This window comes from Suricata suricatta, chromosome 5, assembly GCF_006229205.1.
Source record: "Suricata suricatta isolate VVHF042 chromosome 5, meerkat_22Aug2017_6uvM2_HiC, whole genome shotgun sequence".
NCBI classification, from domain to species: domain Eukaryota; kingdom Metazoa; phylum Chordata; class Mammalia; order Carnivora; family Herpestidae; genus Suricata; species Suricata suricatta.
The window spans coordinates 71,983,656-72,000,836 of record NC_043704.1 but is presented as its reverse complement, the minus strand read 5'-3'; the positions used below and the strand labels follow the sequence as shown (position 1 = coordinate 72,000,836).

Below are 17,181 nucleotides of genomic sequence, written 5' to 3'. Positions count from 1 at the left end.
TGGCACGTGGAGCTGTGACGCAGCCCTAATAGCCCCTAAGGCGGCGTTTTTAAATTGTTTAAACTGGTTGTAAAAATACTGTTTTAAAACATTTGCCTCCAAAGTATAATCAACTTTCCAGATAAGTGTATGGCTTGGGGTCTCCCCTGTCTCCCCAAACACCACTCTGAGAAACAGAAATTGATGAAGAGGCTCCAATTCTTTCCAATTGAATGTGGCCCTTATTTAAAATGTAGTTTTTATTCTGTAGTTAAAGACCACTTGTCAAAGGTTATTTAAAAAAAGTAGTTAATTCTGCAAATGCCAAGGGTCTACAATACAGACAAGTTCAGGCCAGTCTCTAGTGTGCCTTACTAACCTCTCTGGTAAGACACACACATCAGTTGTTCGTCCTTCGCTCTAGAAGGTGGTGGTTCTTTTTTTTTCTTTTTAATGTTCTTATTTATTTTTGAGAGAGACAGCGTGAGCAGGGTAGAGTCAGAGAGAGAGGGAGACATAGATTCTGAAGCAGGCTCCAGGCTCTGAGCTAGCTGTCAGCATAGAGCCTGACACGGGGCTTAAACCCATGAACAGTGAGATCATGACCTGAGCTGAAGCTGGACACTCAACTGACTGAGCCACCCACGCACCCCTAGAAGATGGTTCTTCTAATGATAACATCTGAAAATGCAGAAACTACAACTCCCCAACAACAGAGAAGGAGAAAGAAGAAATATTCGGGTACCTGTGCCTAATGCCAGATACACAACAACAGGGGCTCCCATCTCTTCTCTAAACCCAAGAGATTTAATTTACACATTCCAAATTATGGAGAAACAGATTTCCTTACCTGGAGCACAAAGACTCCACAGTCACTGTCATTTTTCTGTTGTGGAATACACTAAGGAGAAAAACAAAATGATCATTAAAATAAGACCAAGTACTTGTCTTCAGATAAGAAAATTTGTTTTTATGGAAAAATAAGTACAAGACAAGAAACTTGTCTCTGTCCAGGACAGCTGGTGTACTAGTATATACCTCTGGTATTTAAAGTATATGATTTTATGGAGACATCAAAAGAGCTAGCAACCAAATGTAACTTACAGAACCTTTTGCCTAAATATGAGAAATAGGAAATCAAACCCCTATTTTAAAACTTGATTTGGGGGTGCCTGGGTGGCTTAGTCGGTCAAGTGTCCGGCTTCGGCTCAGGTCATGATCTCAGTTTGTGGGTTCGAGCCCTACATTAGGCTCTGTGCTGGCAGCTAGCTCAGAGCTGGAACCTGCTTCAGATTCTGTATCTCCCTCTCTCTGACCCTTTTCTGCTCCTCTCAAAAAATAAGTAAACATTAAAAATTTAAAAAAAACTTTATTTGGATAGCTACTTTTGCTATCAGATTACTGACAATGGTATCAAAATAGAATTGTGGATCAGAAAGCATATGCCTGGACTCTGAATATGTACTAAAAATCCTTAGTAGTCTTCATGTTTCATCTCATATGACTCTTACTCTTTGAAAGAAATCAAAAAGATAAGCAGTATACTGGGGCACCTGGATGGATCAGTCAGTTAAGTGTCTGACTCTGGCTCAGGTCATGATCCCATGGTTCGTGAGTTCGAGTCCCACATCAGGCTCTCTGCGGACAGCTTCAGATCCTCTGTCCCCCCCTTCTCTGCTCCTTTCCTTCTTGCACGTTCTTAAAAATAAACATTAAAAACAAAAGGGCACTATGTTTCCCAAAGAACTGATTTCCCTAAAAGGGGAATGTGAAGGATCTTGAGTAAATTTAGAATACCTAAATATCTAGTTGTGTAGTTTTCAAAATTTATAAATTCAATTCTAGTTTCAACTAAAAGACTAAGTTATTAAAACTTAAGCCTAAGTTTAAACCTTAGCATTTGTGCAGTTCAAGGATGAACAAATAAATCTGGTTCCCCTGGGTTTGGCTTAATGTTTGTTTCAAGGCTCTGCTTTTTTGAGAGCACACACGACTGGGGGAAGGGCAGAGAGAGAGGGAGAAAAAGCATCTCAAGCAGGCTCCCGGCTGCCTGCTCCAAGCTGGATGTGGGGCTTGAACTAATGAAACCATGAGATCATGACCTGAGCTGAAACCAAGTGTTGGGTCCTTAACTGACTGAATCACCCAGGTCAGGTACCCCAAGACTCTGCCTTTTTTAAGATTTTGTTAGTGATCTAGGCAGACCTTAGTTCAAGGACCCAACTCTCAGTAGTTCTAATAGCCTCTGGGGAAGGTCATACCTAGCCTTCAGTTTTCTCATCTACAGAATTAAGTTGATGTCCATCCCTAAGTGACCTGCCTACCTCAGGCTGTAAGGATCAGATGAGATCGCAATGCAAAAACACTCTGAAAACAATAAAGCAGTGACCATAAAATGTAAGACTCCGGTATCTGTGACAGTGATGAGAAGACCTGCCTGGGCACTCTGCCCCACAGATGGCATGAGTGCATACCGGGCAAACAGAGCTGCTTTCATACTGAAACACAAGCCACTGTCTTCCCCAGATGCCTGGTAAGAAGCCCAGTGCGCCTGCTCCCTTAGTGGATCCAGTCACTTCGGCATTTCTCTGGGTCTATGTGGGTCATCTGGAAATAAGAGGCAGGTGCCATCGAAAGAAAAAAGGTACATATATCCCCCCCCCCTTTTCCAATATAGCAACCATATCATTGGCAGCTGCCCCACTGGCAAAATGACAGTTTTTTCTCCAGAAGCACTGGGAAACGAATTGTCTAGATGATCAATACTAAACAGGCTTATTTAAGCTGCCTCCCTGCAGCCTCCAGACTCTTACTGGTATCTCCCCATCACCAGTCTTCAAAAGCTTTTAAAGACACCCACCCCTACAGGTAATTCCAGCCCCTTGACATGCCCTGGGTTTTCATTTTTATCACATACTTACCTTTGTAACAGCAGTCTGCCAACCCTGAAGAAATTCAGGTCTATTTTTTTCTCTGGCTTCAGTCAGCAAATACTTTCTTATATTCTGGTTAAAAAGAAACCACAACACAGATGCTGTGTTCCATCAGTTGGTGAAAAATGGAACCTGCTCACAGCAGATAGAAGCAAAGGAGGATGCTGTGGCCCCACCGCTGGGCAAAGTCTGCACTCAAGAGTTTAAAGGTGGAACTTTATTTCTGACCTTTCATTTCATAGTGTTAAGAAGGACTCAGGCCTCCTATACTCAGGTATGCATTTAGGCTGTGGACACCAGTATATGTTTTAGTTAGAAATTTTTGTAAGATGGTCAGCCTTTTCTGGCAATAAGCCAACTTGCTAAATTTGACATTTAACTAAATATTGGGAAGACTAAAAAAAGACTTGATTACTGCCAATGCAGGAATCCACGGCAGAAATCAATAATTGAAACTAAATAAAAAACATTGCAGCCTTAGATACACTCTGTCTTTTGAGGGCTGCAGGTAAAGGAATCTTACAATTTCTAGAAAGTTCTGCTGAAACCCATTCTGGATACTAAATACAGTGAAGTCCACTGCTGAAACCTCTACCAAGATGAAGCCTGTCAGAGTCTCAAATTTTCCCTTAGGCCCTCTACCTCTGTGCATCACTTCTAAAGGTAAAGTCAGAGGTAACAGAAATTAAACCAACCACACCAAAGGTGGAGCATAGTGTGTGTGTACATATTGTATTTTCTTCCCATAAACACATACTGAATCACTCTGCAATTGGCTATTTAAAACTCAATAGGTCTTGGAGATCTTTTCATGTTAGGACATAGAGATCTATATTCTTTTTAACTGCTATGGCCAGTTTAATAGTATGAATGTACTATAGTATATTTAGCTACTCTGTTGGCAAAGCTAAATTTAGGTGGTTTTTTACAGTCAGTAATGCTGCAGTGAACATCCTAGTGCATGCCCTATCAGTGTGCACATACACATGCAAGTATTTTTATATACCAAGAAATAGAACTGGTATTCAATAGGATATTTCCCCCCCCTTAATTTAGGTAGGCTTCATGCCCAACATGGGGCTTGAACTCACAACCCTGAGATAGAGTATATGTGATCCAGGGACTGAGCCAGCCAGGCATCCCTAGGATACACATACATCTTTTATAAATTTTTAAGAATTTCAATTCCCCTAAGTGGCTAGCTATATTAATTCATATACTCCACCAAAAAATATGAAAGCTGGATTCCTAATACCCAACGAACACCTGAATACCAACAAACTTGCTTAATGGGCAAAAAATGAAGCCCTGATGTAGTTTTAATTTGCATTTCCTGTACTTTTGGTAAGACTAAGCATCTCTCCACGTTTCAAGGCTATTTACATTTTTCCTAAAAATTACTTATTTAATAGCCTTTACCCATTTCTCTTAAATCCTTTTATTGATTTGTAGGAGTTCTTTACATATTCTGAGTAGTGATTATTATATGTCACAAGTATTTTCTCCAGGTTTCTCCCTTCTCTTTGAACTTTATGACATGAGGAAGTTTTAAATTATGGTATAGTCCAGTTTATCAATCTGTTCTTTATGTCTTTTGCTTTTATGGTTCTGTGTAAGAACTCCTTCCCGAATCCAAGAACATAACATTTTCTATATTCTAACTTTTATAGTTTTGCATTTTATGTTTAGGCAATTTTATGTGGAATTTGTTTTTATAAGTAGTATGAAGGACAAATAGACAGCTACTTCCACGGCGGCATATATTGAAAAGTCTTTTCCCAACTTTATCATATACCAGGTTCCCTGGTACACAGCAGTTATTCCTAGATTCTCAGTACTGTGCCACCAATTTACTGGTCTCTTCCCAGGTTTTAAGTATTAAAACTCTTTGATATGGTTGGACCTCTAGTAGTCCTTACTTCGCTGTTCATGCCACAAATACTGCAGTATGAATTCTAGGATGAGCTTATCAGTTTTCATTCAAAATCCTCTTGGGAAATTGATTAGGACAATTTGGTATATATTATTAGTTTGAGGAGAACCGATCTCTTTCCAATACTGAGTCTACCTATCTTTCCATCTCCTCAGATTTCCTTTAAACACAGAGCTCTAGTCTTAAAGAACTTCCACAATTTTTGCCAGAGTATATACTCCTGGCCAGTTTACATCTTTGTTGCTTTTGAAAATGGAATCTTTTTTCAATTAAATTTTCTGACTGGTCCTTGCTAGTGAAAGAAAATCAGGAAACCGACTTTTCTTGCTTTGCATCCTACCTTGTTGAACTATTAGTTGAGCTCTCCTATTTTGCTGGCTGATTCTCTTGATTAAAATTCATTCTACATGTTATTTTGAAGACAAAAGCCAATTTTAGCTCTAAGAGAAACGAAGGGAAATGATTTGTATCCAGTCAAAATGCAGCTCTAGAGAAAGGCAGGAAAATATGTGACGAAATCCAAACAAGGCATGTATGTCAGAGCAGGATCCGGATCACTGGTAGACAGCTACCTCTCCCAACCTGGGGACTCCTTGTAGTTCTTTTTCTCTGCCAACATTTTAGAGGGTTTTCATGACTGAAATTGATCTTCTATAACTGACTTCTGCTGTTCTGAGATACAATTTGGTCACAAGATAAATGAAAAAATACAGGCAGTATATGAACTTACCTCTACACAAAACTTAAAATGAATGCCTTGGGAATCATAAAATGAAATAATTCTATTAGAGAGTGTCACGGTAATGAGAGACCAGTGGACTTCCAGGTGAATAGGAATCAACAGAAGACTCTTTTTAAACAAATCCACCTGATCAGAAAAGAAAAAGAAATGCAGACATCACCACAGGCTATCCAAAACAGCAGCAGCAGCTTCTATTTGCTGACTTTTGACCTGCTTGAGGTCACAGAAGCAGGAAGTGGTGAAGCTAAAATCTGAACCCAGGTCTGAGTCTAAAGCCCATGCTTGTTAACTACTAAGCTATAATACACAATAAGAAAACTGAAGATCCAGAAAGCACCATTTCACATTTAAACCTGCTACACCTCTGCTTTTCAAATGCTTAATATGATGTAGCTTCTTATTTTTATGCTTAATTTTCTTGTGTACATATTTGACTTTGGTTCAGTTCTTATTTCGGAAGGAATCATGGTATTATAAAACAGCACAGACACCATAAGCCACCTTTTTATAAACTCAGTTTTCTACTTAAGATTATGGGCTCTGAGGTAAGTCTGGTGAAGTCAAAATGCACCTCTTCTACTTACTGGCCAGATGACTGGTCATTTTCATAGCTTCCTTGTGACTTCATTTCCTTAACTATAAACTACAGATAACAACAGCCCCTACCTTAGGAAATTATTAAGAGTGATAATCCACGTAAGATGCATAAAACTGCTTTCACATATGATATGTAGCCAGTGAATCTTAACTATTACCATCATCACTACCTCAGGTTTCTCAGATGTCAGAATTTAGAAAAATATCCTTGATAATTCTTTACACATCCTTTACACTCTAAAATATTTACTATTCCACTCAAAATCCCAGTTGTGGAATGGATGATAAAGTAGTAAGTGCTCAATAAACATCTGTAAAAGAGTAAATGAATTTTTTTCAGATTTTTTTTGAAAGATTTTAGTGATTCCTTGAATTAAAACAATCACAAGGCTATTCATCAGATTCTTAGAAGCTATTTCTCAAGGCTTCCTTGCTTCCCGATATTCAGATGTCCTGCTATAGATGAAATCTTTTACTAGTCAGCATGTTCTTGGAGCAAAGCACTTTAAGCACTTCTACTTTTCCATTTTCTGCATCCATAAATCTGACAGATAACGTGGACAGAAGGAAACATGAGACAGTTGGTCCTTTCCAATCACAAACTCTGAGTATCTAAAAGAAGGAATCACATCACACAATGGGGCACCTGGGTGGGGCACTCAGTTAAGTGTCTGACTTTGGCTCAGGTCATGATCTCATGGTTCATGAGTTTGAGCCCTACATTGGGCTCTATGCTGACAGCTCAGAGCCTGGAGCCCGCTTTGGATTCTGTGCTTCCTTCTCTGCACCTCCCCAGTCCCACTCTGTCTCTTGAAAAAATAAACATAAAAAAAAGCTTTTTGTTAATTATAAAAATATAGTTTATTTGAGAGAACGAGAGAGAGCACGTGTGCGAGCAGAGAAAGGGGCAGAGGGAGAAAGAGAATCTTAAGCAGGCACTACCCTCAGTGCAGAGCCCAACACAGGGCTCAGTCTCACAACCTTGGGATCACAATGGAAGCCAACATCAAGAATTGGACACTCAACTGACTGAGTCACCTGGGTGCCCTTAGGAAAACCATTTTTAAACAAATTTTTAATTTATTTGAGAGAGACAGAGTGAGCAGGGGGAGGATCAGAGAAAGGGGGAGATACAGAATCAGAAGACAGGCTCCAGGCTCTGAGCTAGCTGTCAGCACAGAGCCTGACACGGGGCTCAAACCATGAGATTGTGACCTGAGCCGAAGTCGGACGCTTAACTGACTGAGCCACCCAGGTGCCCCTGAAAACAATTTTTAAATAAAAGTTAGAAAATATAGATAACAATTACACTTCAGTGTGTATCTTTCCAGATTATGTTTCTTTTTAATACATTTTCTCTCACACACATAACATTATATATATAATTAAGAATGGTATGTGTGGTAGACTGTATTATTATTGATCCCAGTTATTTGCTGGCCTTCCAATAAAAGGATTATATAGAACTGCCTGATGTGGCTTCACTGTTCCTCCCAGGTGAAGAAAGTAGTCCTGTCAGTGATCTGCTTTAACCAATGCTCTCTAAATAGAAGTGAATTTATGTCATGACCAAGCTGAAGCTTCAAGAACTATCATGTGACCCTGAGAATGTTATGTCTCAAGATTAGATGCAGTTCCTTCCATCTGGGTCCCATTTAGGGAATAAAGATGAGAAACCATAGAATCATCTCCTTAGATGCAGGAAAAGTATTTGATAAAATTCAACATCCATTTATGATTAAAAACTGTCAAGCAAACTAGGAATAGGAGCCTCAAAACTTCTTTAACTTGATAAAGAATATCTACAAAAACAACCCTACAACTGACATCATAAACAGTGAAAGTCTGAATGCTTTTCTCCTAAGACTGGGAACAAGACTTCTCTCCCAGAAGTCCCAGCCAGTGCAATAAGGCAAGAAAAAAAAATGGCATACAGATTGGAAAGTAGACATAACACACTACATAGAGACATGACTGTCTATGAAAATCTCACAATCTACAAAAAAGTTCCTAGAATCAGTGAGTCTGGCAAGGTCACAGGATACAAGGTCAGTTCACAGAAATAAACTATTTCTATTGCTAACAGGAAACAACTGGAAGACAGCATATTAAAAATTGTTTATAGCAGTTTCAGAAGTATGAAATAGGGCTATGTTGTTTTGTTTTGTTTTAATGTTCCTTTTTGAGGGGGCTAGAGCGGGATTGGAGGAGGGGCAGAGAGAGAGGGAGACATAAATCCGAAACAGGCTCCAGCCTCTGAGCTGTCAGCACAGAGCCTGACATGGGGCTCGAACCCATGAGCTGTGAAGTCATGACCTGAGAGGAAGTCAGATGCCTTACCCGACTAAGCTGCCCAGGCGCCCCGTTTGTTTTGTTTTGTTTTGTTTTTGAGATAGAGCGCAGGTGATCAAGGGGGAAGGAGAAAGAGGGAGAGAGAGAGAAAGAGAGAGAGAGAGCAGGCCTCGAGCTCACCTGATGTGGGACTTGAACTCATGAACCATGAGATTGTGACCTGTGCCAGAGCCAGATGCTAAACAGGTGCCCAGGGTTACATTTGCTGAGAAAAATTAAAGACTCAAAATAAAGGGAACATGTACCAGGTACATGGAACTGGGAGACTTAATATTGTTAAGAGGCCTATTTTCCCCAAACTAACATATAAACACAATCCCAAGTATAATCCTGAAGACTTAAAAAAAAAAAAAAAAAAGACTGACAGGCTGATTCTAAAATTTATATGAAAATAAAAATGCAAAGGATCTAGACTTCCCAAAACATTCTGCAAAAAGGATAAAGCTGGCCAACTTACACTGTATCAAGACACATACTGTAAAGATACAGTGATCAAGACAGTGTGGTATTAGCATAAGAACAAAGAGATCAGTGGATGAGAACATGAATGCAGAGATCAACCCATACATATGTGGTCAGCTGACTTTCTACAATGGTGTCAAAGCAACTAAACCAGGAAAGAGAAGTCTTTTCAAGCAAATGACATTGGAAGAACGGGATATCCATATGGAACAGGATATCCATTTAAACATTAAAATTAAAACTCTTTATCAAAACACATGGTTAAGAAAAAAAGTAGAAAAGCTATAGACAAGAGAAAACAATCACAAAATGTAGACCTGACATAGGATTCATATTCAAACAGTAAGTAATTCGCCTTTCTTTACACAGACTTTTTCATTCATATCACCCACCTATTTTTCTGATGAGTTGGTAGAGTCTTTTCCTTATCAATTTGTATAAGGCCTTCATATATTAAGAAAATTAGTTCTGTGACATTAACAGCAAATATCTTCCATAGTTTACTGTTTGTCTTTTTGCATTGCTATTTTTAATACAGAGTTATTTTTCTTTTTATGTAACTGAATTCGTTTTCTTTTATAAACTTTTAAGTTGTGCACAGAGTAGACTCAGTTACCCTGAGATTATTTTTAAGTTCTTTTATGGATTTTTCTTAGTCTTTCCATTGTTTTATTTATTTTTGTTGCATTCAAATCCTTGGTCATTCTGTAATTTATCTTGATGTAATCTAATTTAGCAAGCACTAAATTCTATTTTTCATTTTTTCTTTAATGATAAAGGCATTCAGTGGCCATTAACTTTTTTTCTTAAGTTTATTTATTTATTTTGAGAGACAGGCAGAGAGAGAGAGTCCCGCACAGGGTTCGCACCATCAGTGTGGAACCCAGTGTGGAGCGTGAGTCCATGGAACCGTGAGATCATGACCCAAGCCAAAATCAGGAGTTGGACACTCAACCAACTGAGCCACCCAGGCAACTCCTGTATAAAATTTTATCACACGGTTTACTTTCCACCTTAAATTCTACCTCATCTGCTCCCAATACTGCCATTCCTTTCTTTAAAATTTACCACTCCTTTCTTTTGGTTTACACTGCCTAGTACCTTTTTAACTATCACTTTATTTTCAACCTTTCTTGTTCATTTTCTGATTCTTATATATAGTGCATACAGGCATGCCTCGGAGGTACTGTGGGTTCAGTACCAGACCACTGCAATAAAACAAGTCAGATGAGTTTTTTTGGTTTCCCAGTGCATATAAAGGTTGTCTACACAAAATGTAGCCTATTAAATGTGCAGCATTATGGCTACAAAAAAACACACTTTTTATTGTTAAAGTGCTAACCACCAACAATGCTAACTTGCTTTTAGTGAGTTGTAATCTTTTTGCTGGTGGAGGGTCTTGCCTAAATGTTGATGGTTCCTGACTGATCAGGATGGTAGTGTACTGAAGGTTGGGTGGCTGTGGTAATTTCTTACAATTCAGTAACACTGAGGTTTACAGTATTGACAGAGTCTTCCCTTCACAAACAATTCCTCTATAGCATGTGATGCTGTTTGACAGCATTTTACCCACAGAATTCCTTTCAGAATTAGAGTACATCTTCTCAAAGATGTTGCTGCTTTATCAACTAAATTATATTTAAATATTCAACTAAATATTCTAAATCTTCTGTTGTCATAATTCTCACAGCATCTTCACTTAGAGCATATTCCATCTCAAGAAACCACTTTCTTTGCTCATCCCTAAGAAGCAACTCCTCATCCATTCAAGTTTTATCATGAGATTGCAGCAATTCAGCCACATCTTCAGGCTCCACTTCTGATTCTAGTTCTCTTGCTATTTGCCCCACATTTGCATTTATTTCTTCCACTAAAGTCTTCAACTCCCAAAAGTCATCCATGAAAGTTGGAATCCACTTCTTTTAAACTCCTGTTAACTTTGATATTTTGACCTCTCCTCATGAATCACAAATGTTCTTAATGGGGCACCTAGAATGGTGAATCTGTTCCAGAAGATTTTCCTCAGATACAACAGAGGAATCACTATCGATGGCAAATAAAGCCTTATGAGAAGTATTTCTTAAATAATGAGTTGAAAGTTGAAATTACTCCTTGATCTATGGGCTGCAGAATGGAGGTTATGCAGGCATGAAAACATTAATCTCATTAGACATCTCCATCAAAATTCTTGGGTAGCCAGATGCAGTGTCAATGCCAAGTCTTACTTTGAAAGGAATCTGAGTAGTAGGTCTCAACAGTGGGCTTAAAACACTCAGTAAATGGTGTTGGGAACAGATGTGCTGTCGTCCAGGCTTTGTTACTCCATTTAACAGAGCTCAGGGAGACTAGATTTAGCATAATTCTTAAGGGCTTAGGATTTTCAGAATGGTAAATGAGCATTGGCTTCAACTTCAAGTCACCAGCCACATTTGCCCAACAAGAGAGTCGGCCTGTCCTTTGAAGCCAAGTATTGACTTTTTCTTCTAGCTCTGAAGGTCCTAGATGGCATCTTCTGCCAATAGAAGTCTGTTTCATCTATACTGAAAATGTGACCCAGATTTTCATCTATACTGAAGATCTGACCCAGATCTTCTGGATAACTTGCTGCTGCTTCACTCTGCACTTTTATGCTATAGAGACAGCTTCTTTCCTTAAACCTCATGGGCCAACCTCTGCTAGCTTTATACGTTTCTCCTTTCAGCTTCCTCATCTCTCAGTGTTCACAGAACTGAAGAGAGTCAGGATCTTGCTCTAGATTAGGCTTTGGCTTAAGGGACTATTTTGTCTGGTTTGATCTTCTATCCAGACCACTAAAACCTTTGCCATATCAGCAATAAGGCTGTTTTCATTTTGTCATTCGTGTGTTCACTGGAGTAGCCTTCAGGAACTTTTCTTCTGTGTTCACAACTTGTTTGGCACAGGAGGCCTAGCTTTCAGCCTATCTCAGCTTTCAAGTATGCCTTTCTCACTAAGCTTAATCATTTCTAGCTTTTTATTTAAAGTGAGAGGCAGAGGACTCTTCTTCCACTTAAGCGTACTGCTGTGGTGCTACTGGCCTAATACTGCTGGGTATCGAGGGAGTAGGACAGCCCAAAGGGGGAGAGATGGGGAAACAGTTGGTGGGGGGAGCAGTCAGAACATACATAACATTTATTAAGTTCGCTATATATGGGTACAGTTCATGGCACCCCAAAACAATTACAGTACTAACACCAAGGATTACTGATCACTATAAAAAATATATTAATAAAGTTTGAAATACTGCAAGAATGACCAAAATGAGACACAGAGACACAACTCACAACGTGAGCAAATGCTGTTGGAAACATGGTGCCAATAGACTTACTTGATGCAGGACTGCCACAAATCAATTTGTAAAAAGTGCAGTATCTGTGAAGCACAATAAAGTGAAGCACAATAAAAGAAGGTATGCCTATATGTGGTTTGTACCACTGGATGGGCTGTGATGGTGTTTATACGGGAAAAATTAAGGATAACTCTTAGGGGACTGGTCGATTTAAAAATATACCCAAATAGTGGGATTGCTACTTAACCAAGAAGAGTTATGTAAGTGAGAAAAAGATAATCCTATACTGTACTTGGAAGTCAGCTTTCATATTTCCTTCTCCTTCATCCCCATAACCAATCTGTCACCCAAGTCTTGTTAATTTTACTTCCTAGATCTTATTTATGTACCTATCCCATCTTTCCTGCTACCATTCTAATCCAAAGTACCACCAGTGGTACTTTGCAGTGGCCTCCTGTTCTACCCACATCGGCTGTGCTCCCACATTCATCCACCTTCTTCAGGGCTGCTAGAGCAAAGACTACAAATTGGATGATGTCACCTAAAACCCTTCAGTAGATTCCTATACATTTAGAATAAAATTCAAAACCTAGACCTTAAGGCCCTACATCTCTAGATGCCACTTTCTTCTTTGCTCTCTGCAATCCAGCTGCACTAGCTACCACCCATGCTTCTAACCATCATAATACGATGATTATTACTGTTGTGCTTAGTGATTTACACAAATTATCTCACTTAATCCTCTCAACAAGGTAAATACCTGTGATACTACCATTTGACAGATGAGGAAACTGAAGCTTAGAGGAATTAAGTAATCTGTCCAAGGTCTTACAACTTGATAAGTGGCTGAAGCAGGATCTGAACCGGAGTCTGAGTCCTGAATTCATTCTATCTGTTCCCTCAGATTTGCACTCTTCGACCAGGTTTATCTTGGCATTACTGATGATGCTTCGCACATATTACCAAATAGCAATATTCAATCAGGTGTCTGTACCTTGCAAAAAATTATTTCCATCCACAACTACTCAAGACAAGCCTGTTAATTTCTATAACCCATCCAGTATTAAAAAACAAAAAATGAAATGCTACAGTATTTCTAGACCTGTAACTGTGGAATATAAATGCAGTAATTAGGTCAAAATATCAGAAACAGAATAAATGGGCTTTTAAAATAATGTTTCAGACACTAGTAAATGACTATAGAGAGAAATTATGGTTGGAACGACCTTTAGGGGTTATGCTGATCTTATCATTTTGTTTTATAAACCACTCTAAAGCCCAAATAAAGTGTCTTGTCCAAGTTGCACAGCAAGCTAATGACAATGCTGGAGCTATTCACTTCCAGCACAGTGTTTTCATCTAGAGCACATTCCCATCAACTGGACAGACTTGGAGTTTTACTAGTATCTTGTGTTTCAAACAATAGGATGCAAAAAAACAATAAGCAATTATCATATTGAAGAGTGTTTTTTTTTAAGAGTCTGTTTCTAATCAGTATCATGTTGACATTAAAGTTGTTATCCTTCCACTCAAAGTGGCTTGTCTGCATTTCACAGTTAGAACAAAAAAGAAGGAAAAGGAATACCTTTTTGGTCCATCTTTTTACTCCATTATATCCTTTGGTAACCAGCTGTCTATGAAAAAAGCTGTTGAAGAAGTGAACCTAGAAGAGACATCAAATATAAGCACCCAGATTACATTAAGTTGTACCCAGATTAAACTTCAACAGAACACAGGAATTTAAAAATCCTTGTATGTAAGACCAAAAAGAGGAAAAGTGTCTTCTGTAGAAAATACATTACCTGATTCACAGAAGATTCTGTTCCAAATTTTCTTAGAATAACCTTAAAACTGTGGTCTATAGTCAGAACTGGAATGGGACAGTAAATAAATTGATTACCTGAATCCAATCAAGTTGAGAAGCAACCTGACAAATCTCTCCAAATCAGGTGATAAAACTGAAAGAGGCTAAGAAAGAATGAGGTAATATTACCTTGAACTCAAGGGATATGGATTATAAAACTAACCCCATCTGAAGGATATGGACTTAGACATTCCTGCTTTCATAACAACTGTTAAAAAGCCTTAACATGATCATTTCTAGCACTGAAAGAATGAACCTGGTCATATGGAACATCGTCTCCTGACATCAAATTTCTGGCTTATAATAAATTAGGATCAGCTCATCTGAAATAGTTAAACATATTATGGTCCTGAAGTGTTCACTCAGTAACTCTGATTCACTTGAGAAGAAAAACCTGTTCCCTCAGTGCGGACATGTTCAGGGTGTGGTCACCAGATCAGCAGTAGCAGCAAGAAGTGGGAACTTGTTAAAATGTAAATTTTCAGGCCCCACCCTTGATCGTTTACTAATGCAGAAACAGAGGGTGGAGCTCAGCTGTCTGGTTTAAGAAACCTTCCAGAAAATCCTAATGCACATTGTTTTGAGAACCCTGCAGCTTAAGATATCAATAAAAAGAGCTTGTAATAGCTATTTCTAGAAAAGTGATTCTCAAACTGTGTGCATCAGAATCTGGACAGCTTGTGAAAGCACAGATTGCTGGGCTCCACCTCCAGCTTCTGATTCAGCAGGGGTTGGATAGAGTTCAAACTCTGACATCTCTAGTAAACTCCTAGGTAATGCTGGTTATACTGGTCTAGGGATTATAAGTGTCCTTTTAATCCAATGAAGGTTCAGAATTAAATGTAATGTAAATATAATGAAGGTAAATTAAACCCTTGAAATTAATACCCTTTATGTTAAAAATCATCTACGATATGTGTTTAGGTTTAAACTTTCTGGTGATTAAGAGAATTTCACATAATAGAGAATCCAACAGATTAGCCTCATGATTCCAATTCAAACTGCAAAACAAGAGTTGTGATTTTAAGTGGAAAGTTATAAGACATCTTGTCTATATTCATAAAGTGTTAGAATCTCAGATTCAATATTGCTGAATGTGTTCAACCTGTTTAAATTACTAGATTTGTAAAAGCACTTGGAAAGGTTTTATATATTGAAATCAAAGGTTATCCATCAGGCAATCTGAATACTCAGAAAAATTAATGCATTAAGTTAAAAAAATAACAATAGTAATAAAACGTATGGGAGTTAACAGTTAAAGGAGAGTTTGCCTGTATTTGAACAGAGTATCAAAGATTAACCCAAGAAAAAGTGTCAATGAATACTACTTTACTACATCTTTAAAGAGAAGACTTTAAGTTAAATTGAAAACCCTGAAGTAAATACTACACCCCTTTTGTGCATCTACTTACTATTAAAAAAAGAGACAACAGGTCCAAGAAAGAGTGCTGACTAACCTAAGTGCAACTTCAGCCTCTCCCAGTACTGTAATCTTAACAGAATTACCTACCTGGTCATCACTGCTTAGGTAACCTGCCTGTTAGACCCCGCCTTCCCTAAAGTAAGGTGACTTTACGACAATCAATCTCCTCTTGCTAGGAACACCCTTGTCCTGCCCTCTTATGCCTTGTAAGTCTTCCATATTATACAGCTGTTCAAAGCTCTGTTTTATTTGTTAGATGGGAAGCCACCTGACTCATGAATCATTTGAATAAAGCCAATATGATCTTTATTCAGTTGACTTTTGTTTTTTATTTTTGGGAGAAAGTAAGCACAAATGGGGGGGGAGCAGAAAACGAGGGGACAGAGGAACTGAGTGGGCTTTGCGCTGACAGCAGCAAGCCCAATGCAGGACTCAAACTCATGAACCAGAAAATCATGACCTGAGCCACAGTTGGGATGCTCAACTGACTGAAACACCGAGGCACCCCAACTTTTGTTTTTACACACCTTAAAAAAGCCTCCTTGGGGTGCCTGTCTGGCTCAGTTGATAGAGTGTGTGACTCTTGATCTTGGGGTTGTGAGTTCAAACCACCGGTACAAAGATTAGTTAAAACTTAAAACTTTAAAAAAAAAAAAAAGATGGGTGCCTGGATGGCTCAGTCAGTTGAGTGTCTTGACTTTGGCTCTGGTCATGATCTTGCAGTTCATGGGTTCAAGGCCCATGTCTTGATTCTGTGTCTCCTCTCTTCCTTTCTCTCTCTCTGCCCCTCCCTCCTCTCTCTCTCAAAAGTAAATAAACATTAAAAAAAATTTTTTTAAACCTCCTGAAAAACAGCAGAAACCATTCTGAAATAAATATTCAGGAAAACACTGGCAATCTGACTTTCTTATGCTGAAATATTTTATAGAACTTATGCCCAACCTGTTAGCTCCTGAGCAAGATAAAATTGAACCTTTAAAAAAATTAAAGGAATAATCACATCAGGTTTTAAAAAAAAAAAAACTCATTTTAATACAAAAGAATTCTCTCTCCTGAAAAGTAACTTTTCACTTACTTTGTCTGGGACTGCGTCCATTATCAGCTCACCATACATATTAATGACCTACAAAAAGTCAACATAAAACCAGCTTACTAACCCTTTACATTTCAGAACGTTCCACTCAGAATGAATAATACTGACTATTAACAGTAATCAATCTTTTGGATACTGGTGTTGGTGAAGTAGCTTCAGTAAGGGTAAAGAATCCTTGATTCCAAAACATAATTATGAGGCCAACCCAAAGGTTAATTATACCCAAAGGTTAATTATATTTTATCATCGTCTAACATCCTCTGCAACTTTTCCTAACTGAGAAGCTACAATGCACTAACCTGGTCATTCAGCCAATTCTGACCATCCAGAGTTGCCAGATCATCCATATCCAGCATGTGCTTATTGTAGAAGATGCGGAAGTTGCATTTTTGATGCCTGGCTCGATAGTTTGTTATTTCTCTATTGATAAATGGTTTTCTGAAAAAGAAAGATTTTGAAAGAAAAGAAACAGGAGTTCCACTAAATGTACTGCTAA

General features: G+C 38.5%; 2 protein-coding genes across 14 annotated transcripts in view; one reads left to right on the top strand and one right to left on the bottom strand.

Annotated features, from left to right (window-relative positions):
* SENP5 (SUMO specific peptidase 5) overlaps positions 1 to 17,181 on the bottom strand; it is a 31,955-nt gene that overhangs the window by 3,240 nt on the left and 11,534 nt on the right. For 8 of the 12 annotated variants that reach the window (XM_029939557.1, XM_029939558.1, XM_029939559.1 and 5 more), the window contains exons 4-9: positions 16,985 to 17,123; positions 16,668 to 16,715; positions 13,891 to 13,968; positions 5,576 to 5,713; positions 2,901 to 2,984; positions 830 to 880 (exon numbers count right to left, since the gene is read on the bottom strand). In XM_029939557.1, coding sequence (XP_029795417.1) covers positions 830 to 880; positions 2,901 to 2,984; positions 5,576 to 5,713; positions 13,891 to 13,968; positions 16,668 to 16,715; positions 16,985 to 17,123 — 538 coding nt within the window. Of the gene's footprint in view, positions 1 to 829; positions 881 to 2,900; positions 2,985 to 5,575; positions 5,714 to 8,628; positions 8,742 to 12,344; positions 12,389 to 13,890; positions 13,969 to 14,205; positions 14,274 to 16,667; positions 16,716 to 16,984; positions 17,124 to 17,181 lie in introns of those variants that run through there. The other 4 variants (XM_029939562.1, XM_029939561.1, XM_029939564.1 and 1 more) reach the window with 3 other exon arrangements.
* Positions 1 to 17,181, top strand: part of NCBP2 (nuclear cap binding protein subunit 2) — a 33,620-nt gene that overhangs the window by 13,791 nt on the left and 2,648 nt on the right. Inside the window, exon 5 of one of the 2 annotated variants that reach the window (XR_003908700.1) lies at positions 2,506 to 2,623. The exons of the other annotated variant lie outside the window; for it this stretch is intronic. The gene's annotated coding sequence lies outside the window, so the exon portion shown is untranslated. The remainder of the gene's footprint in view (positions 1 to 2,505; positions 2,624 to 17,181) is intronic. 2 annotated transcript variants of the gene reach the window in all.